Raw genomic sequence first — 23,694 nt, 5'->3', positions numbered from 1 at the left:
GAAGGTTATTTGGTATATAAGGGTATAAAATTTCCAACATGGCCAACTGATAACATGCGTCTCTAGTTAAGTGCTTGACAAGTCATCGATAGCTTTAGGCAGTAGCTGCTCTAGAGAAGGAAGTGTGTTCCAAAAAAAACTATTTTTGAGCTATAACTGTCCCATCGGACACAAACAAGAATCGAACCTGAATAAAACAACAAGGTAATTATTATTCATTTGTTAAACTGTGACTAGGTAAGTTATCCTCTTCACGTTATAAGAAAACTAGAAAACACAAAATATATTCCCGTTAGTTGAATAATCTGGAAGGGTATTAATCTTCGGCACGCCGAAGATAACTTTTCTTGTTTTAATAAGGGGTGTTTATGTAATGCATTAAGCGTAATGTACTTTACATTTAACAAGTTGATATTAGCGTTTGTTTTACATCAAGTATATTCGTAATATTTCATATACAATAATTGCTTTTTATCGCAAAATGACTAATATTAATTTGTATTAAATTATTTAATGTCACTAAATGGAATTTACATAGGTATTTTAAAGCAAAACTTATTTCACCCTTAAGCCACTACAAGTTACAACTTAGTAAAGCAAAAGTAGCTATAATAAGTAGTTGAATGTTTTAATAAGGCCATATTAACACAGACGCTGCCAATTCAATTGGACAATGGCGTTGCAAAGATTTGTGCTTAAACCTGCATAAAAGAAGCTATTGTATATTTCAACGCTTTCTTAAGACATTGCATGAAGGAGCAGTCACAGTATTGTAGGTCCACCGCATCATTTTCGCAAAAGACAATGCGGAATGTTTAACACCAGGTAAGGTGTTGCATTCTGTCGCTAATAAGGGAATTTAAGTAAATTGTATTTCTAATAATAAAATTATTAATGTTACTTACCTAGTTCTTAACGCTTTTATCTTCGCGTTGCTGCTCCATTGTTTTATTTTCATCGGCGGCATCTAATAAGGTTTCTGGTTGCCTGTGAGAATCGCCTGGCAATTGTATATCACGGTCAACGTTTTGTTTAGAATCCTTGGTTTCCAGAAAGTCTGCAGCTAAATGTGATGGAAGATCCTGCGAATCTCCCTTTGCTTCAACAGTACAATCGGAAGGTAACGGTGTGGGTGTTGGTGTAAGGGATATGTTGGAAATTGAGTCAATATCATCTTCGAATTCTGCGTCAGCCGCTTGCATAATCGTCAGGATATCGGTTGGAGTGTGCTTAAATTAAAGAAGAACATAGATTTTACAATAAGGACAAACAATCACCAGCAATTTATCGAATGTTACATTTCCTTGCAAGTACAGCTGCGTTATGTTTCTTAACCCTGCCACAAATGCCACAATGTCTAGGTACGAATAAACAATTTTCCACCAATTAAACTATATTTGTTAAGACCATAGATAAGCTTAGTTTGAGTTGTCAACATAAACAAATGTACCGTCGGCAACAATAAAGTGGATCTATGCCAATTAAATTGAGGAATCAGTTTGCATAGAAACAGACTGACGACGTAATGCACTTTATTGAGTCGTCAGTTAAATTATAAAAAAACATGCTTAGCAAGTAGTAGCGGTTGAATTTCGGTCACCAAGCGATACTAGTATCTAAGTCTAAGCCAAGAAAAGCCAGACAATATAAAAATATTCCTAATACTCCGCCAAACGCACGATCCGCTTGTAGATTTGATGTTGATTCCATATTGATAAGATTTGGAAGAAGAATGATGAAACTAATAAACCAAAATATTTTTTTGAAACAAGAACTTAATTATCGATCGATAGTTTCCCTACCAGGTTTTGCTAATATCCAGGGAGCATAGTGAAACCAATAAACGCCGGGTTTGGCCTAAACGGTAAATATTTTTCCTAATCCATGCAAACATATGTAATATTGTATATTTTGTAATTTTTTGTTCTACCTTGTTAAAGTATACATACAAAAATTAATCGAAATTTAAGGTAATCACAAAATAGTATATAATCTCTATATATAAAACTGTTTGTCCTGACTGACTGACTGATTGGTGATCAACGCACAGCCCAAACCGTAAGAGCTAGGAAGCTGAAATTTTCACTGTAGCTACCTTATGTGATGTAGGTGCACGTTAAGACGGGGTTTCGGGAAATTCCACCCGCAAGTGTGGAAAAATCGCGAAAAACGTTTGTATGTAACTTTTTTGTTTACCATCCGATCGGCCTCAAACTTATTTTCAAAGATCTTTGTTCAAATTCATTTGAGGGGTGTTTCACAGTTTTAGAAAAATCCGTTCCTCCTTGATGGAAATGGAGGTCAAAGATTTGGTGTATGACGTTTCGCGCTCAAATTCGTTTCCAAAGATCTATAAGAAAAATCATTTGAGACGTGTTTCACACTTTTCGCAGAATCCAAACTTTTTCGGGTGGAATGCGACTCAAAGATTTTTTGTGCGAAGTTTTAAATTGTGTCCGATTTGCTTCAAACTTATTTTCAAAGGTCTACATAAGAATGTAATGAATACGTGTTTCAGCGATTTGGGAAATTCCACTCGCAACAGTGGTAAATTAGCGGAAAACGTTTGTATGAAAGTTATGTGTTTACCGTCCGATCAGTTTCAAAATCATTTCAAATTTTTTTGAGAACATTGATTTTATAACATACGTGCCACGGGCAAGGCCGGGTTATACCCTCTATTATTTATAAATGTATATACTTTCATAAATTGTTGTTTTAGAATATCAAATGTATAAAACAATAATACCTGTATTACATCAACTCGCTGACGATCATGCATGGCACTTAAAAGTTCACGTAAATGTTGATTTTCCTTGCGTAGACGCTCGCGCTCAACATCGCGTTCATTAATTTTGGGCTGAAAAAATATTGTAAGATATAACTATTATTTTACTACATGAATTAAGATCCACTTACCAAAAGTAGAGAAATTTGCTCATTCAACACATTTACAATACTGCTGAGAGCATGACATGGAACGCTTGGCTCTAGAGAATTAGCGTGCTGAATGCGGTTAAGTCTACATACGTTTCCAACAGTGGGTGCTGAGCCTGCCCCTTTTTCCACTTCAGCTGGAGGCATTGCCTGTGTTGTTTTTGGGGAAATGTCATCCGTGGATAATCTTGTGTGAGTCCTATTAAGTGCAGCCTGCTAAGAACATTAAGTAAATATATAAATCACACACCAATTTTTCATGCTATTCTATGAAACTCACCAAATTATCATACACATCATTAATTTCAATGTGGTCACTTTTGTCTGCAGATTCCTCATTTTGCTTCGCATCGAACGAGTCTCCCGTCTGTTGAGACGACTGGTTTGTCATTTTTGTTGCTAGTATTTGATTCTTATCGTTAAGTTCAGATAAAGTTATATGCTCTATTATTTCAGTTGATTCATTTAATTTTGGAGCTTTAAGGGTTATTGATGCCTCTGAGTTATGGGCATTGAAACCTACACCTGAATGCAACTCATCAGGCGATTCTCCACAAATGCCATCAACACTAATGGTGCTTTGTCTTTTGTCTATATCAGTATTATTGCTGTTTGACTGAGGCAATATCAAACTATTTTCTGTAGCTGGCACATTTAAAAACTTAAAGGGCGCCAACGGGGTAGCCGTATCTGATGACTTTGCAGGAATAGAAGGCAAACGCAACTCGTCAATTTCGCAATATCCGTCGTCATCTTCATGTATAGCTACCTCTTCAACAAGAAGTGATTTATGTTTTGATGTTTTCTTTAGCTGTGGTGTTTGCTGTTGAGCCTGCTGTTGCTTTTTTGGTTTCGGTAATGGTGGCGGAGACATTGCAATATTGAGAAGCCTTTCCTTTTCGTGACAATGGTCACACACAGCCGTCGATACAGCTGATATCTCCATTTCCGGAGACACATGCATGTAATCATTTAAGATTTTGGTCAACATCTGGACTTGATCATAGGCAGCTAGTGCAATATCAGCGCTGTCTTTGGGTGCTTCTGGCATCATAGCAATATCGACAATTTCGTTAAAATGCTCCACTGGCAAGCGAAATATATCACAAATAATTCTCTGCTTCTCCAGTAAACCGTTTCGAATAGAAGCATCTAGGCGACGTAATCTCTCAGCTGGCGTCAACACCGGCTCGGCAGTGTGCGCAGGGCTTATGCTAATTTGAATCGCGGTTGGTTCAACAAGGGGTGACTGCATGAGTAATGTGCGAGTGTTATTAGAATTATTCGAGCAAACGATGCTAGCGCTGTCGCGCTTTGACTGTCCGCCTATTAACTCGTAGTTCATTGCGCGGTCCTCGTTATTGGCCTCACGTGCTGATTGGGTGTGACGCAAACATACAGTATTTATATCCTGAGTAATGGTGGGATAGTTATTGTTAGACTCTCCACAGCTACGCGTGGACATGGTACGACTTATGACCGCGCTTGTGTCGTTTTGGCTGAGGCGTCGCTTAGCCATTATGTTGTAATAGCCTTCATTATCAGTGTTAGTGCTTTCGCGACGGCAATTACTTAGCTGAGCACCACTGTCATAGTTATTAATTGTGGTTGGGGCTGGTGCTACAGTAGCTATTGGTAGAAGCGGTGCCAGAGGAGTTGTAGTAACAATTGCAGTAGCGCTTGTTGGTTGGGAACGGTCAGGCGTTTGTTCCACTGACTCTCTGGTATGTGAATGCGGTGTTGTGGGGATAACAGGGTCATCACTAGGCGCATCTTGATTGTTAGCATTTTTCAATCGAGGCTTATATTGTTGTGCAGCAGCATCAGATATGTGTTTAAACCACCTGCAAGGACAAGGAATTATATATATTGTAAGATTTTAGTCATGACATATTTTAAATAAATACAATAATTAAATTATTTTATATTAAAGAAAAGGAGGAAAATTGTCGCCCATTCGGAAAAAATATAAAAATATTCTGTATATGATTTATGGTAATATACATTACAAATCTTACAGTGACTTGATAAATGGGCAGACGGCGGGATGTACACCCGAACATGGCTGAATAAATGCAGCTGTCGTCCTGATTTAAATATATATACTTTATGAAGAAGATGCTTTCCTTAGCTTATTACATATATATGCACCGCTGCGGATGAATAGGAGAATATAGCTAGGTAAAATCGTGTCACCATCCTGATGAATAATGATATATATTTCATTCTGTTCAGTTCATATTTACAACTTTGTGATACCTTCCTGCTTACACAATTTAAATTAACTTTAGCAGAAAATTTATTTAACTTACGTTTTGCACTCAGAGCTGCTAGGCGCCCGAAGCTCTAGCATTTGAGAGGTCTTTGTCTTTATTAAAAAGAACGAATTTTTATCAGCGGCTTCCTGACGCACTAAAGTCTCCGAGTCAATATTCATAATAGGGCTTACAGGCTTATTACTGACAGCTAGTGGTGTATGAAGATTCTTTAGTAAATATTTATCGTCCTGTAAAAAGTCACATCAAAGTAAATAGTTCATATGCTAAGATTAGCCGCAGAAGGGATTTTATTTTGACTTACCTGTTTTGTTAGCAAAACTATCATATTTTCAAAAAGCAATCCATGAAGTTGTATACTAGGATTCTTTTTCATCGTTAAGTTTCCGTCATGAACGAGACGATGTTGTGTTAAATCTAGTTTTTTAAATTCGTCTTTATCATATGAAGATTTGTCTAATTTGCGTTGAATGTTCTGCAACCTTTTAAAAAACGTTTTTACCAAAATATAATTATTTTACATTTTACCCAATTTGGTAGAATTTTCTTACTTGTGAGCATCTTCAGCTGTTTTGACAGCCTTGTTTACTTCAACAAGAATCTTCTTCGACGACTCCACGGCGCGCTGTATAGCGTCTGCTTCAGTGGTGTTTTCAGGTTGTACTCGAATAGTGACCTTATAAAGATTCTCAAACAGAAGAGGATATTTGGTCAGTCGCTGTAATACCGTGGGCAATAAGTCCTTCAGCTCTAGTCGACGACAAGCCTTATGTGACTCCGATTTTTTAAGCAATTTTTGCAATTGTTCGTCCTTGTGTCGCTTTTCTTTTAATGCTTCAAGTGCTATTTGCTGGCGAGCGCAAAATGAAGCAGCGTGTTCACAAAGCACCTCACCAGATTTACCATCAAACATGTCCGAGAGCAAATCACCAACGTGTTGTACCACGTGATTATGATCTACGCGACGTTGCTTAAGCTTTTGTTCGAAGGCACCATGAAGCTCACGCAACGATAGCAATGCAGGGGGAAATAATAGCAATAAATGGTCTTGGGACAGCAAACCACTGTCATAGAGAGGCAAAAAGAACAAACGATCCAATAATCTAAGAGTGCGGACGTGATTTCGTTCTGTTTGATAGATTTCTACACATGGTATAATGTAAGTGAAATTAGTCGCTTTTATAATATTTAGAACTTTATTTAAGCTTACCATTTATAATTTCTTGTCGCTTTTTTTCAGCATCTGTTAGCGCTGCAAGCATCTCAACAGCAACTATTGAACTCCAGTCCGTTTCATTGAGATCGTCATCATCGCTTTCAAAATTCCACTGACGTTGCACAGGTTGTCCGGCATTCCAGAAGCTTGTGTTGCTGGCACTACTGTTACTTCCCACGCTACCTTGAAACGAATCTTGCTGACTGTGCTGATTTGCGTGCTGCTGCATAAGGATATGTGGATGCTGGTGAAAATTGGCTGCACTGGTTATGACGGCTGTCCCAATGGTTGCCGTGGCAATACCACTAGCAACCTGCTCCATTGAGGTACTTGGACTATCAGAGCCACCTCCCGAAGAGAGACTAGAACTTGAGCTTCCCGTATAGTTTGATGTTGAGAGGCCCAGGTCTGCTTGGTCATCACTGTGAATATGATTAGTATATTTTTACAATTTTACTTCGCAGGGAAACTTATCAATATTTTTTACACCCTCTGGTAGATTTACAGCCTAAGCTGAAGAAAGCAAAAAAAAAGAGCACATACTTGTCATTATTCTGGGACACCATCTCCTTAAAACTTTTACTACGAATATAACGAACTTGGCTTTTCATTGTTTTCTATGCAACATGACACTGCAAATTTTTTCAAATTTTCTTAAATTTTTTGTGCATGCGCCGGTTCAGCTCCGTTCTAATTGAATTGAGTGCGAGGACTGCCACTGAACATACATATATGAGCAAAAGAGGTGCAGCCAGTCAATAAGTCTAATTCGTAATGTTGATTTAAAGTTGGGGTTGTCAGTAAGATAATATAAAAGCCCCTCAGTCAGTAAGTGAGACAGTTTAATAAAGGAACGGAAGCAAAACTAATGTGATGGTTAGACGTGGCCCATATTATGCTGTCATGCATTATAATACATGAGCCACACAACGAGTTAGAGACAAGCTAATATAATTAATTTTGTACCCGGCGGCTGCTTGCAATACTCTTCTATGCACTTTTGTTGCCCCATGCATACAGTGATAAAATAATTCTAAATTCAACAAGTCTTGCGCGTGTTCCCCAACTTGATTTCAAAATTAATTTAATGCAGATGTGACGAAACCTTAATTTTTGCGTATACAGCCTTAGAACCTTTTTTGCATGCAAGGGGGGATTATCCGAAAAAAAATATTCACGTCTCGAAAATAAATATTTTTTAAGACCTTTAAAAAATATTTTGAAACCGTTTTGTTGCAAAATGAAAGTGTCGTTCAAGAGTTCACAGATAAAAAAAAAAGCGAACTGGTATTTTAAATGTAATAATAAAAAAACTGCCCGGTCAGAGGTAAGTATTACTTGCTTGGTAGGGTATTTAATTTCATTAAGTTTCCTTACTTGGTTCGCGATGATAAGCTCGGGTCTGAAGTTTTGCGACGGCTATTACGGATCCGCTTGTTTGAAAGTCGTTCCTTGTACGACTCTGAGCGGTTTACCGATACCGGAGCGCTTTTGTTATGTTGGTAAAAACTGCAAAAAGTAAAAAATATAAATATTAGTGAATATAGGGATTTCTTTAATGTTTATAGGACAACATACGTTTCTTTTCGCGCATCCTTACTATCGGCCGATTCAGGTGCATTTAGATCACTTATAGAAGTCATACCACTCCCGCCTGTCAAACAATTAGATAAAGTCGTAGAACCCGAGCTTATAGTAAGATCTGAGGCACCTACGAAGCCACCACTACTGGTAGCACTTTCGTTGGCGTTGCTGGTAGCGTGAAAAGAATTTTGCAGATCGCTACTATTAAGCACAGAGGTGCTACTGGATGTATTGCCATTAGAACGAATCGATATGTTAGCATCAAGCCTGCGGTCTGATGGCTGGCGAACAATTGATGAGTGTACGCGGTCTAAAAAATAAACGAAAATGTACATTATTACGAAATAGCGCAGTAAGTGCTGTAGCGCAACACAAAAAATAAAACAAATTTCAAAAAGAGCCAAAAAAAAATTAGACTGATCTAGGACTATAAGATGTACCCATCTACGCAGCCGACACTGGAGGGTTTTTCGTAAACCCTTCAAGATTTATTGATCATCACAAAATATAACTTTTATAACTTTGCACAAAAATATATTTGCAATCTTTGTGTTTGTATATATGTATGTATTATTTTTTTGAGTATGTACGTAAGTTCGTACATATACCAACATGCAGTACACCTGGGGAAAAAATAACAAATGATCACACATTTTCAATAAGACCATCTTCTTATACGTATGTGCATATGAGACAGTTATATATTAAAATACAGGAACAAATTTATTTTTACGTCTTAATGCACATTCACATGAATGTAAAATAAACTTGCGCGTAAAAATATAAAATTTTTGAAAATGTTCGGTTTGGTGTAGACGAAGATAGTAGCCGAACTCATAAATCTATTTTTAAAGCTTGGCAAATGAACTGTTTATTGAATAAATGAACGGGTGAATGTACATGTGCAATTATAACAGGAAGGTCCGACTCGGAGATACCCACTATATTGTGACTAGAACTTCGTTTTATAAATACACATGCTTATCAAAAACAATATAAATACTAAGAAAAAACAAAATGTTACAAAGCAACTTGAATTTCTTAAAATTAAGGACAAAAAAAAATAAAGAGCGTAAAATGTTAAAAATAGAATGTGTACTCAGTTTCAGCTCTGCGAGGACCGTGCGACAATTATGGGTATATATTTATGTATATACATAAATAGAATATTTTGTGTACTAAGGTTGAGTCGGTAGAAAATAGATTTTAGCCGAAGGCAAAGTTTAAAAAATTTTTTTTAAATTAAATTATTTATTTTAATGCTTTTATTTTAGTTGTCTATCTCTATATATTGGTGATCAACGCACAGCCCAAACCGTAAGAGCTAGGAAACTGAAATTTTCACTCTAGTTACCTTATGTTGCGCACGTGTGGAAAAATCACGAAAACGTTTGTATACAAGATTTTGTGGTTGATGTTTCGGTTCAAATTCATTTCTTAGAATCTTTATGATTTGAGATGTGTTTCTTACTTTGGTGGACATCGCGGATCTAAGATATTTTTGGCGAGGTTTTAATTTTTGCTTCAAACTTAATTCAAAAGTTTAACATAAGGATTGTATGAATTCGCGTTTCAGCGATTTTGGATTTTTTATCCGTAACTGTGGTAAATTGGCGGAAAACGGTTTAAAGATTTTATCCGTTTGGCTTCAAAATCATTTTAAAAGATATTTTTTGAAAATTCATTTGAGATGTGATTTACACTTTTCGTAAAATGCCCCTCTATTGCGGGTAAAAGGTTAGAAGTGTAAGTGTAAAGTATTGTCCGATCGGCCTTAACCTTATTTTCGAAGCACTAAATAAAAACTAAATGAATACGTGTTTCAGCGATTAAGGAAATTTCACCTGCAACTGTGGATATATAGTGGAAACTGTTGCATGCAACGTTTTTGTTAACCATCGGATCAGCCTCAAACTCATTTTCAGAGATCTTTGTTCTATTTGACACACGTTTCGGGATATCTGCCGCTTTTAAATGGAAAATGCGGCGGTGGGTTTATTGCACGAATGTTTACTCGTCGGCTTCAAGCTTCTCACCGCAAGACTAACATGGGGGGAAGCCGTTGATTCAACTTTTGGTTCTTTATTCGATGGACTTTTTCAAATAGAAGTGGAGATAAATAAATAAAAGAGATTGTGGTGACTGATTGACCAAACGGTGATGCACATCCAAAACAAAGATATACGAAACTGAAATTTTTCCTTAAGCTTTCGTTTGGCCCGAAAATGACTACGTTTTTAAAAATCGACTCGCAATTGGTGAAATTAAAATTAATATAACCAAGTAAAAAGCTTCAAAATAACAAACCGAATTCAAATAACAGATCAGACACACAGCACAGATTTCAATACAATCGATATAGTATTGCTGTTTATAGAATTCAATAAAAACTCAAATCAGGATAATAATATAAAAGTTATAAATAAAAAACAAAAAAAGGGCACGATTTTAGCTCCAATATTTTTTGTTGAATAAAGTTAATTAATAGATAAAGAAAATTGCATTTAAATTTTTTTTTTGTTTCTCTTCTGCAAGTTAGTTATTTTCGTTACTAAAGAATATCTTAGTCGCTGAACGAAGACATTATTGGTTCACTGTATATGCATTTGTGAATATGAATGCGGTATAGGGTGACCACAGGGTATCGTCTAGTCAACTGCTTCGGATAGAGCTATCTAAATATATGCATAAATTTGGTACATATACAGATACATACTATGTATTACATACATACACAAGTATGTGTGTTTATTATTATATTTTGTTTATTTAGGAAAAGTAAACAAAGTTCAAAATAAAAAAAATCATTTTGCTGTTATGGTATATAAGGCATGTAACTTTATAATTTGATGCACGCACTATAAGTAAAAAGTTAACGCAATATTAGCTACTTTAAGATTATGCTGGATCAAAAAAAGAAAGTTTTGAAGCAGTTGTATAATATCTATATATACAGACAAATATTTGGTTTTTAACACAAATCGTGTCATATTAAAAATTGCAAAAACTAAAACGCGAATAGGTCCCGAATGCTCAAGCTTCCTTCTATACATAGCATGCAATACATACATATACAAAAACTCAAATGCACGCCGCTTGTTGCGCAGTTTACCGGTGGCTGTACTTTTTCACTTGGCTTCGCACTATGGAATATGTATTCTGATCTCTATGAAATTTTCAGGCCATAAATGTGGCACCCAAATGTGTGTATATACCAAATGGCAACGGGATTTTATTTTTTTAATGTTTGTGATGAACAAGGAGAGGTATCCAAAAAGTGAAATATTCCGGATCTGTGTATATTATACAAGAGCCCCCATACTAATTTAATTATTAAGGTCGGGGATACCTTTTCCTGACTTAAGGTCATTTGCACAACAACAATATAGCATTTTTATCCATTTTCAGGGTATAAGAAAACACGAATACTTCAACAGGAGACACCTTTAAAAATCATCATGAAGCGTGAAAATAAATGTGTAATTTTTTGGCTTCTATGTCCTTAAACACAAAGCATTTTTTGATCAAAATAATCTAAGCGGACATCACGGGCAATAATTAAAACGAGTTAATAGTTATTGAAAGACCAACACTTACCGTTAATTGACTCTGCATCCATGTCCTCATCCTGACGAGCGCGTTTTTCATCTGAAATTGATCAAATCAATATAGGCCATATAAACAAATAAAAAAAACGCACTTGCTATAAAATCACTCGTCCGGGGCCTTATTTTACCCATAAATTTACTAATTTTATTGTCGTTGTGCGGGTGTCGTTTTGCCTGAGGAAGAGGTCCCGGGCAGCTTTCATCTAACACTTTCGAGCACGGACGGTGAATGTTTAATTTACAGTCTACAATTAAAACATAAATAAATCATGATTGAAAGCATACAAACTCTTGAAAATAAGGTACTATGTTATGGAATTTACCTGTGCAATGATAACCTTGCGGGCTCACACCCCATATAATCGTTTGGCAATGATTACAATGTGTCACTTCGTAGTATTGTCGTAATACTAATGGATGACCCCGTACAATCATCTAGTCGAAATAAATTGTAATGTTACATGAAAAAAGTTAACAATATTAGCAGAACGTAGCGCTATCGTTGAAGAGCCAAAGATTAAATACCCCTGCAGAGCTGTTGCTGTAAACACGTAGTATACTAATGGTATCACATTATATCACACTATACTTATACTAATAGTATCACATTAACCCCTCTTATCTTAACTTGTGTTTTTTTGTATATACTGAATACTTCTTTTAATTAAGCTTGACGTCCTGATCAAGAATATTATTATTGATGGGTGAAGCATTTCATGATCAATATATAGTGGGAGGGTAATATATCAATTAGCTCAATTTAAATAAACTAATTGGAGATAAGTTTTTGAATGATTGGGTAAAGTATTCCAGGAATAATAAATTATGCAAGGGAATAGATTGAAGATCTTTATTTAAATAAACTAGTTACAGATCAATTTTAGAATGCCTGGGTAAAGGTTAAAAGGTTAATTTTTTTTTTATATATTGATTACTTCTATTAATTAAGCTTGACGTCCTGATCAAGAATATTATTATTGATGGGTGAAGCATTTCATGATCAATACATAGTGGGAGGGTAATATATCACCATTGCTCAATTTAAATAAACTAATTGAAGATAACTTTTTGAATCCTTGGGTGAAGTATTCCAGGAATAATAAATTATGCAAGGGAATAGATTGAAGATCTCAATTTAAATAAACTAGTTACAGATCAATTTTAGAATGCCTGGGTAAAGGTTAGAAGGTTAATAGATAGATTTTCTAAATTTATATAAGCTAGTTACAGATACATTTTTGAATGATAATAAACGAACCTTCCGATTTTTGCCCATTATTCGTGATTTGAAACTCTTTTCACGGCTAACGAAATGGTGTACACGATCCACTATACTGTTTGGATGCGAACGCGTCGTAAATATGCGGTTTATCACCGTTGAAAGAGCAGAACACAAGGCAAGTTTCCGAGCATCTTCTTGTGGCAAATCCTTTTCAAACTCTTCACTATAAAAAGCTAAATTTAACACCATATAAGAGACAGTGGCGCCGAGTACTTGCATTAACAATTGCAGGTTAGGCATAAGATATTTGTCGATAATTTGTTCCCTCTGCTTGTCCCCCTTCGCTTCAGCGAGCTTGTCGTCGGTAGGCCCATATATGGTTCCCAGACCGGCCGTGCGTTTCTGTTGAAATTCCCGTAACTGTTCGCTAATGATGTCCTTGGCCCGTTTGCGACTGCGTAAAAACACAGTTCGCAATATTTCCACTTTATCGAATTCCAGCTGTAGCACATTGTCGACTTCCCTCGCTAAGGACTCGTCTTGTCGATACCAAGACAGCGGTGCACGCGGTACAAGGAAAGTTGAGTGTATTTCATAGGCCCATTTTCGCATGTCCTTGGAAGTACCCTCCTTGTATAGTTCAGTTATAAGATAGAAAAGAAGTGGTGCTGGTTCGGAATTGGATAAAACATAGTTAAGGAAGACAGCTAGAAAAACAACATTTTCGGACTCAAGCAACCGGGTTAAGTTGTTAAATGGTCCATTCTCATCGATAAATGGTTCTTCCTGATCAGAAGAGTTCTCGTCTTCCATTGATATAATTTCCTTCTGAGTGTCTGTAGACTGAGCCGCCTGTATGCGGCTGGAATGTAGAGGCTGCTGCGAAGGTGAGGTTGCACACGCCAGTGGCGTAAAGTGATGTGCTTCTATAAATATTCCAGCTCCGCCACTGCAGCTTTCATTTGGATCTTCAAGTACGGGCATGTGTGAACTTGTTAAGTAAGGCGGCGGTGGAGTACCTGGTGGCGTTATCTCGGTATCTTTCTCCACGATCTCCCAAGAGCCAGAGGTGGTTTTTACTAGTCTATCTGTAGAGTGTTAAAATAAATGCAATGAGTATCTTAGTTAACATAACTATCTAAATCGTCTTAAATTACATTCATTATTTTATGGGAATGTAATTTTTTACAATATTAACTTAACGATACACATATACATAGTATTGAATATGCATACATTTACACATTCGAAAAAATAACTAATTAAAACGTTACCCGGGTGTCTTGGATGCATATTGTCCGGTGAAGAGCCAACGCGTCGATGTTTCATTTGATTTAGCGGGGGTGTTTGACCTAGGACCTTTCAAATGGTAAAAAAGAAACAATCAAAAACCAATTACAAAGCGAAAGTTAATAAAAACGTGTATTTATACGTAAAACGACAAATATATTTATTCAACGTGCTTTATTTAACAGCAATATTTTCAACATTTGGTTATGCACATATATACACATATAATAACTCCTTATCACCAATTGCATTTATTTTGTATTTGTATAGATATATATTAAAGAATACATATGATATTTTGGCAAAAATAAAGTGAAAAATATTGTATATCTCATGATTATATACAGTTATGCGCAAATAATTATTTCTTGTGCTTAAATTACATAAATTGTAAAAGCTTTTAGACGAAGATTTCTGTTTAAGAGTTGTCAATATTGCGTTAGGGCAGACAAAAGACATTGCAATAGTCGGTTATTTATGCAGGAATTGAATAAGTATAAAAAATTAGGATTTTTTAAGTTTTAACATTTAAATAAATAAACAAGCATATTTCAAACACTGCTCGAAAGTTTCTACAATGAAGGTTTCTAAGCTGTGGTGAACGAAATATAAATCCAAATGACACTGTACTTCTCTGAAATATACATACGTATGTATTATATGGAGGGCGGAAATACCTTTCTTAATACTTTCCCTAATTAATGCGTTTAAAAAAACGATTATGTATCCTCTAGCCGAAATTCACATCTTATAGATACCCTATTCCTAGTTCTTAAGTGGCCTAACACCTCTTATATATTCAGGCTGACAGATACGGTTACATTGATCAGGAGATAAGATAGACATGATCTATTGTTAAATGGAGAGAAATATAATTTTAGCCTCAATTTTCTTGTGCCAATAAGATGTATGTATATGTAGTCAACTATAGCAATTTTGGCAAAGTGGTAGCATACACAATCTGTGAGGATTAATAAAAAATATCAAAAAACTGAATAATGAATAGCTTTGTGCTCCTCTGTTATTGGTAAATGTGAAAAACTTTTAAAACTATGTACATGATAAACTGATCAAACACAATAATGGCAGCTTATGCAGGTGCTTGTCAAGCAATTCAGTTCCCCAAAGACATGATAAAATGATTTAAAAAAATTGATGTAGCAGTGAAAAAATAGTAATTTGCAAATGCAATGAAAGTAGATGTTTTATTATAAAAAGGGATAATAACTTATTTATGAATTAGGGAGTGAGAGATCTTTGATTACTTACTGCTGTGGACATACCGCCGAGTGGCTGTTGTTGTTGCTGGTTCTGTTGCAATTTCTTAACTATGTTGGGGCGTTGCGATAATGGAAAGGCCGCCTTTATATTGTCGCTTTGAACTGCAGTACATGTCGAAACAAGTGGATAATTGTAACCAGTACCTACAGAATTTGGTTGTGCACGTCCAGTATTTAGGTTCTGGCAGCTGCCACGATTTATCTCTTCTGACAACATCCCCGGCTGCCGTGGAGGCAAAGGCGGGGGAACATTGTCTACTTCCATGTTGCCACAATTACTCACATCTTCAGTTACAAGTGACCTATTAGTTGTTTCCATTTGTAAAAACATTTGCGTTGTCATTTTTGGATCCGATAAAGCTTTAGCTTTGACTTTTGATCGCTTTGCCTTGGCACTGCTGTTATTGTTATTGTTATTAATTACAGGACTACTGTTGTCGTTTGTATTTGCGCTCGACTTCGGTGAACTCCGCTGGGGACTGCCAGCACGATCCAAGTCGGAAATCGGGGAAAAAAGGTGGGCACTGTTTGCATTACCCAAATCCAAGGTAAGTTGCCTTGTTGGATTACGCTGTGGTAGGGGCGGCGGAATATCTTCCTCGATCAAGCTCTTTGATATTGTAAACATGTTTTTACACTTTGATCCTGATGCTGATTTTAAATTTTCTCTTAATCGTTGCTGCTGATAAACATATTGTTGTTGCAAACTACGCTGCGTATTCTGATGGATATTCGACGTGTTCGTTTGGACATGGTGGTAAAGGGACTGCGACATTGGATTAAAAGCATCTTGAATTCGCTGCTGGGGTAACACGTCCGTTGTATTATTTAGTGTCGAGGTTAGCAAATCTTTGTCGATCTTATTCTTTCGCGTACCCAGCGAAAGAGACGAAAGTGAGCGTGGCAGTAGCGATAGGAATGCGGGTGATGTGTGTTGTGTTGATTGCGACTGTGGTGTGCTAGCCTGTTGGTGGTGATGATTGTTGTTGTTGTGAAGATGGTGCTGCTGATTGTGATGAGTAGTGACAACAGACAAATTTGGAATTTGATTGTGTATTAGTAAATCAGTATTTTTGTCGATTGCAGCGGCTTGACATTTAATTGCTGGCATATCCTGAAGTCAATTCATTTAAGTTGATCAAATTAAAGTGTTTACAAATATTAAAAAATAGTTCGTAGTACATATACATATGTATATCAGATGTACATATATACATAAAACCTTACTAGTGGACCTGAATATGTTTTGATCAACGCCCGACCTTTTACTAAAATATTATTTCTAATGTTATCAAACGTTTTTTTGGTAATATTAGTTGTTTAAATTTGAACAATTTTTAATTTTTTGCCAAAAAGTAAGTTGCAACATTTTTGGACAAATATAAATAAATAAAAGCGTAATTTTATAAGAGCTTGTACGACACATATGTATGTATGCATTTAAGACTCGAGATATATCTAAAAGTAGACAAGAATATCTCTCCGCCCACACATGAACATTAATGAAGGGATGATGTGTACTGTACTATAAATTTAGCATAAGTTAAAGAGCTAGCAGACGGAAAACAATATGTGTATAGGTGTACGTGGAGAAGTTTATCGTAATTATTATTACAATATAAAATAATGTATACATGCGAAGATCGACAATAAAAATATACATAACTATATTGAATATACATCATACATATATGAATGCATATATGTACACTAATACGAACAGGTAAACAAATGAGAATTTGGACTGCCAGAATCATTTACTCACCTCAGCTCCTACTTGACGTAATTGTTCACGCAGCTTTCGTATGTTTGCCTCCGACAGTTTATAGCTGGGATTGTTTGTGTCGCCTTTAAGACGCTCCAGATTTAATTTTTCTTGCTCCAACATTTTTTGTAGGGTTTGAATCTTGTACGTTTCCATCTCTCGTCGTTTAATGCTCTGCAATCCAAATACAAATATGACGATTTGTTGGTTTTGTTAGTATAAGTAAAGTTACGTACATCAACAGGTTGGGGTCCAGTAATTGAGGCTGTGCGATCGCGGCCCGAGAGTACCGGTGTCGTTGGCACAATTCCCACAGATGTGGGCCTAGACATCTTTTGACTGCGTTTTACAGACAGTTCCACAATTGTGGAAGCTTTTGTAAATTAAGTAAATATAAGGATATATAGGCGTTAATAATATTGTCAAAATTCAAAATTTAAATCCGATGTTTTATATTTCCTCAATTATCATTTCGAGAATGGCCCTAATAGCTTTGTTTAAATTTGTATTAGCCTCTGGGTCGTTATATTTAGCTAAGGAGTTAGGGCTGTGGGATAACCAACGACGAGCGATGCAAATCAATAAGTTGGAGCCAATAGAAAGCGATAAGAATCCAAGTAAAGAGTCGAAACTAGTAAAATTTGATAGAGATAATAAAGAGGACTCAAAACAATCGACTAACTGTTTAAATACAGATAAAGACTCGAAATGCATATGTAAGTCCGATACTTGGAGCGAGGAATTCGAAAAAGCATGGAATAAATCTCTGAAGGCAATCCAAACTGTTCCTGGTCACTGGCGCCGTTTTTCGCAGTCCATCCAAGAAAGCATTCAGGAGTTTTTTAAGAGTGACAAGTAGGCCATACACAATTCCAATTTAAATTATTTGTAGGTTTTATCAAAATTACACAGTTTTCTAAACATTTGGCATTTTTCGTCCACTACATTAAATTGTTGGCAATCAGACCAATGGTCATTGTTATAATCATGAAATTAGCTATTGTAGCTGGTACAGTATGGCTAACTAAAGAACTAGGGGTTTGGGATGGCCCTGATACGACAGCTGCAATATACGAGGATGTTAAATGTCAAATAAAGCCGTTTGCAGAGGACATAAAAGAAAGATACTGCTCTAAGTATTGTGGGACGAACAAGGAGCCCGCAAAGCCATGGCGTGAATCCTTTGTTGATGCCTGGAATGATAGCATAAAAGAAGGCTTTCTAACAGCCAACCGATTACCTAAATATTGTTATCGCTTTACAGATGATGTTCAGAAGAGTATCAATCAGTTATTTCATGGCAATACAATGAAGTAGGCGATCATCAACATGGCAAATTCAAAAATAATTCAGACCAAAAAATATGTCTGTCTAATACATATAAAATTTCGGTTCATTAGACTTATTTAAATAGATGACCATCAATATGGCATATAAATTTCTTACACGTTTGGGTTTTCTTACAGGGGTTTTACTTTATACCACACACATTGGGGTTTGGGCGGAGCCAGATGTGGCCTATGAATTAACTGAACGTGTGTCAAGACAATTGAAAAATATCGCCAATAGTTCTGGCAGTAGATATACAACACGGCATTCCGTTTTTGACTACTGTTTTGTAGCTCAACGAGACTATAATAACGCAATTAAGCGGGGCTTCTATTTTGCCTATCGCATGCCCGACTGGACAAGTGAATTTTTGAAGCATACCAAAGAAATACTGGACGAAAATGAGCTTCAGAAGGGTATCAACGATATACATCGATCAAGGGACAATCACTCTTCGCTCGACAGTGACGGAAACGCTCTTGGGCACCGCATTGATATTGTCTGTAACCCTGACGAATACTCCCCGGTGAATATTGAAGGCAATCGCTCAATAAAACTACCAAAAATCAAGGACGACATAACTTGCGGCAAACGAGTACTTGCTTAGGCGGCTAAATATTTCTAATGTCAAAATTTTAAGTACATACATACATTAGGGCAATCCTTTTTCCTGTTTTAAAATTTGTCTTTTCTCGATAATGATTATAGATCTCGCATTGCGCACAGGAATCGTGGTTGCTGTTGTTATGGCCACCAGACACTATGACGTTTGGGATTCGTCGGATGAAGCGCAAGAGGTATACCACTCAACAGTAAACTGGGCCAGTCCGTATGCCAGGCAAACTTGTGACTATCTGAACATCCATATACCACCGCTCCCCCCCCAGAGAGAGAAATCGTATCTCGGTGTTTACTATTATAATCAAACAGTTATGACTATAGTCGACTTGCTTAATATGGGTCCCACGTATATACATGCTGTTTTAGAGCAGGTTCCAGGCTTTGTGAGCGATATTGTACGACGCGCACGTGAACAATACGACAAATATAAAAAACAACGTTCAGAAGAAATTCAACGGAAAGAACGCAAAAGATGCATTGACGAACGGGCACTAGTGCAACCTCTAGAACCATACCCTGATGCGGACAGCCAATGCCGTAAGAAGTTAACAGAACCCAAAGATGTTCCAAAAACTCCTTATAAAAAGAGCCCTTGTCCAAAACCCTCAACCATTCCTCCCTCTAATCCGGATAAAAGGTGTTACTGTCCCAAATGCGACATTAGAGAGTCAGATGGTTGGTCGGATAATAAGCCCAAGTGCCCGAACCGTGACTTATCAGAAAGACAACCCGGAACACAGTTAAAAGAGGCACAGGATAAATGCAAATGTAAAACCGGTCTGAAGGAGCCTATTACACCTGGCAAACATAATTGACGCAACAACAAAATCGCGGTGGAGAAATTAATAAATTGAACATCCGTCACACCTGTTTAAAGGAGAGCAATATGGTTAGGTTATATACAAACCTTTGATTAAACTCACAACAGTCGGGTGTTTTTCCAGCCGAACTTCTTGTCCATTTACCTAAAAAAAAAATAAGGCAGTCAGATTTCAAAATTACTTTAAAATAAATTTTAAATTTTAGGGTAACAGCAAACCTTCAAGATCATGTCTCCGGCAACTAAACCAGCAATTTGTGCAGCTCCACCGGGCTTTACGCTTTCCACAAAAACCGGGTTGTCGCCGGATACCTATATAGGTGAAAATTATTATTTGTAACAAATGGCGTTAATTGGACTTATATGAATATCAACTTGTTAGTGCTGGCAGACTCGTTGATTTTTGTGTTGGCTACTTACTTTCATACCATAGCCATTATCATCCTTCCGAACAGTTAAGGTTAAATACTGAAAATTTTTTGGTGATGCTGGGTTGGGAGTCATTGGTTTTTGCACTGGGGCAATTGGAGTTAGTTGGAGTGTCTGAGGACGACTACCCGTTGAACACGGGCTGGTTCCCACGTTAGTGATACCGTCGCCATCAGCTGTAAGAACTGGACTTAATAGGACACCAGTTCCCATTAGATTGCTCTCACATGGTCCGGGTACGGCAAGTGCAGCCACTGGCGTTGCACTTGCACAATCAGAGTTCTCCGCACCATTCATAAGTTTCGCCTTATTTTTTTTATTCTGCTGTTGATAACTGCTTGGCAATGGAGGCGTCTGTGGTGGAACGTTGTTATTATTGTTATGGCTGCCACTAAAGCTGCTAGCCAAGCTACTAAAGCTGCTAGCCAGAGACGGAGATCGTGGTATTTTTGATTTGTTGGCTGATTTCTGCTTTTGTTTATTCTTGGAATTCTTTACAGATTTCTGCTTTGGAGGTGGCAACTCTGGCAGCGAATCCTCGGTTGCTGTGCCCCCAGCGACAGCAGTAGTGCTTGATGCTACGGCACTGTTGTCTCCAGTATGGCTATTTTGTGAAGTTGATGTTGACTGCAATAACTGATTGTTTGATTCCTCTGGTAGTTCATGGACTTCATCGTACTCATGATCGTCGGTACCAAAATCAATCAATCTTTAAAATGAACAACAATTAGTAAAAAAGCAATACAACACTCGGTCGGTCTGCTAAAGCTTTCCATTCCCTATCAACAAAAATACATAACAATGACGTCCCGACGCTTTTAATCCCACATAGTACAATGCAATTATAAAGCCCCTCACAGATGTCAAATACTAACGCTGATGCTAAGCTGGAATAACACTCAAACGCTAATTTCCATGGGGTGGTTTTAGCTAAGGCTCGTATTTTTAGATGTAGTAAATAGGCAAGAGCTCGCAATCAAAAAAATCATGCCAGTAACAAGCCAAAGCCACGAGATCAACTCACAAAACAAAGTGACCACTGTTTGACCTTTTTTAATTGAGCACAAATTAAATTAGCCATAAAATAGATACAAATTAATTTCTAAACGTTTTTTGTTGCGAAAATTCACATCTAGTATATCAGAATTTCAACATACACAACATTTCACTGGAGGTAGAAAAGTTACGATACGAGTATCAATGATTTTTAATCTTAAAACCTCAGTCAATATCAGTGGCCCTTCTGTGTATTTAAAAACTATATAATAGCAAGCTGAAGTACTCATCCATGGTTTGTTTAAAAATATTTAAAATTATTACGTAAAGCACTACTAAGCTTACTCTCTACTATTATTTTATCAAACGAGGAGCCCGCAAGGGGATCCCGTGTTCAAAACTCTTGGCAGCCAATATCTAACAGCTAAAAGTAAGCAACTTCGTCCCATCCATTCTTTTTATATAATTTTATAATGTGGGTATTATACTGAAACATAATCCACTTGGGCCGACTTTAATGAAATTTGTGCTTGAGGGGCTTCACGAGTGGTTTAGGTTCATAATTGGAGCACGTCAGTGGCGCTGCAATCGGGTTTCAGAATTTTATTTTGTACAACTTTTTAGGCTTTCGGCATATTGGGGAAAACATTAAGTACAGATACACCTCTCTTGATCTGTTACAAAAAACATAAGAAGGCCCATTACTTATTTTAAGTATCTTCTCTTTTTCTAATAAAGCCAATCAACACATTTATGTATTCTGAAACAAAATGTTCCCTTAAAAAGTTTACAATTGAACTTACCGCTTTTTGATTGATGGGTCATCCATAGAGTCCCGCAATGGTCTTTAAAATAAAATATCGAAATATTGCTGCGATTTGCAGTAAATACTTGTAAATAGCCGAAAGAATCCGTATTCACATGGGTCTCTGATCCTAAAACGGCACTTAACTCGTCTGAAACACAATGAATCTCCGAGCGAAAAACATTTTGAGTAATCAAAATTTCTTTGAAAACACGTCTCATTTTCACTTGTCTTATTTTAAATATCCACAACAATACTCGTTTGATTTGGTGTTTATCATTGTTAATTAATTAATTAATAATTATAGTATCTTAATAAATAATTAACAGGTAACCTCAAATCTAACCTTCGCAAATTGATTATTGCGCCCGTCCAACTGACAATTGTTATAACTTAATGCTTCATGTTCTTAAAAAGGAAGTCCCTGTTCAGCAAGTAACACAATATAAAGCGCAAGACTTTTTAAAATAATTGCAATTTTATTCGCCGTTCACGACAAAGTTATCAATTATGTCATTACTTTTTATTAATTTTATTTTTTTCAAAAATTAGTTTATTTGCACTATTTTTAATTAAAAAATAATGTTTAGAAATTCGTTTGGTATTTTTAATTTTATTCTTTGTTCCTCAAATCTCTTTTATAATTAGAGGTGCGCTTTACTGACTGCGCCCTATTTGCTATGCTCTTGAACTCTATAAAAAACAGTAGATAAGTTAACGCTTGTATTGTATATGATAAATGTTGCTTAGTTTTTACTTAAAGCTGAGAACAATATTGGAGTAAAGGCGTGTCGCCAGGAACTAGTTTTTCGAAAAAACCTCCTACAATCAACGATTTAACAATATATAGACAAAACAAATTTATTTACATAGCCAAAATGTTTTAATATCGGTATGTACTATGCTTTTAATAGAGATTGAATTATAAGAGCACTCGTATCATGCATTGAATGAAGGATCCATTGCATTCTGGGGTGCAAATTTTTAATTGAAAATGATTCCACACACGTACATTGTGGACTAGTACGAAACACTGTTGAAACATATTCATATACATATGTATTAATGTACACACAAAACAAAAATTCTGAACATACATATGCTTAAAATAGCGTTCAAAACAATTGGGAATGCGAACGTGATTATTTAAATAAAATTTTTGTTTAATATTAAGTAAAACATATACAAAAAGTACTTTTTAATCTGCACAGTTAATACGCTCAAACATCCAACAAGTGGTGGTGGCAGCCATATTGTTTTGCACTGTGCTGCTGCTGATTCGAGAGGTGCGGGCGTGACGAATATTTTGACACGGGACGACACAAACACAAAATATTTGTAACACATTCTTTATTTAATTTCGATTATTGCATACAAACAATGACGGAATTTTTTTTAAAAGAGCCAATATCCATTTTAAATGTTGTTAATGCGTTAAAAATGGGTTTATATCAGAGAATTATACTGCATGAGCATCCACACATACCCATATTGTCACGAATACAAAAAAAAAGCC

At 36.3% G+C, this 23,694-nt stretch overlaps 1 protein-coding gene and 1 long non-coding RNA gene across 7 annotated transcripts; one reads left to right on the top strand and one right to left on the bottom strand.

The window, feature by feature from the left end:
• Nucleotides 1-418: 418 nt before the first annotated feature.
• On the bottom strand, nucleotides 419-22,361 carry RhoGEF2 (Rho guanine nucleotide exchange factor 2). 6 transcript variants are annotated; one of them, XM_064679752.1, is made up of 24 exons: nucleotides 22,177-22,361; nucleotides 20,369-21,086; nucleotides 20,168-20,260; nucleotides 20,036-20,093; nucleotides 17,415-17,551; nucleotides 17,179-17,352; nucleotides 15,403-16,527; nucleotides 14,118-14,202; nucleotides 13,121-13,931; nucleotides 12,880-13,066; nucleotides 11,945-12,056; nucleotides 11,714-11,866; nucleotides 11,611-11,661; nucleotides 8,008-8,323; nucleotides 7,807-7,938; nucleotides 6,424-6,851; nucleotides 5,765-6,356; nucleotides 5,518-5,695; nucleotides 5,250-5,443; nucleotides 3,218-4,781; nucleotides 2,920-3,153; nucleotides 2,750-2,860; nucleotides 906-1,229; nucleotides 419-846 (listed from the first exon to the last, which is right to left on the bottom strand). In XM_064679752.1, exons 1-23 carry the CDS (start codon nucleotides 22,200-22,202, stop codon nucleotides 906-908), a joined length of 7,803 nt encoding a protein of 2,600 aa, XP_064535822.1. In that variant the 5' UTR covers nucleotides 22,203-22,361; the 3' UTR covers nucleotides 419-846. The 6 variants fall into 6 exon arrangements, with proteins under 6 accessions (XP_064535822.1, XP_064535823.1, XP_064535824.1 ...); XM_064679753.1 differs by having other exon boundaries at nucleotides 2,920-3,150; XM_064679754.1 differs by having other exon boundaries at nucleotides 15,403-16,419; nucleotides 22,177-22,360.
• LOC135426595 (uncharacterized) lies at nucleotides 20,683-21,476 on the top strand. Its single transcript, XR_010435925.1, has 2 exons — nucleotides 20,683-20,820; nucleotides 20,878-21,476. It is a non-coding gene; the product is annotated as an uncharacterized LOC135426595 (long non-coding RNA).
• Nucleotides 22,362-23,694: the final 1,333 nt, after the last annotated feature.

This window comes from Drosophila montana, unplaced genomic scaffold, assembly GCF_035044405.1.
Source record: "Drosophila montana isolate Dmon_TW-CO22-7 unplaced genomic scaffold, ASM3504440v1 contig_2081_1, whole genome shotgun sequence".
Classification (NCBI taxonomy): domain Eukaryota; kingdom Metazoa; phylum Arthropoda; class Insecta; order Diptera; family Drosophilidae; genus Drosophila; species Drosophila montana.
The sequence above is the reverse complement of the archived record's forward strand: the minus strand, read 5'-3'. Positions and strand labels throughout refer to the sequence as shown.

What these genes read in the sequence shown, in the direction of transcription:
- RhoGEF2 (XM_064679752.1), bottom strand. Translation starts at nt 22,202, where the DNA reads ATGGATGACCCATCAATCAAAAAGCG. An exon ending in GGATGCAGAGTCAATTAACG is followed by an intron (nt 8,324 to 11,610) that starts GTAAGTGTTGGT and finishes TTTATTTTTTAG; the next exon opens with ACCGCGTACACTCATCAATT. An exon ending in ATGATGTGTATGATAATTTG is followed by an intron (nt 3,154 to 3,217) that starts GTGAGTTTCATA and finishes TAATGTTCTTAG; the next exon opens with CAGGCTGCACTTAATAGGAC.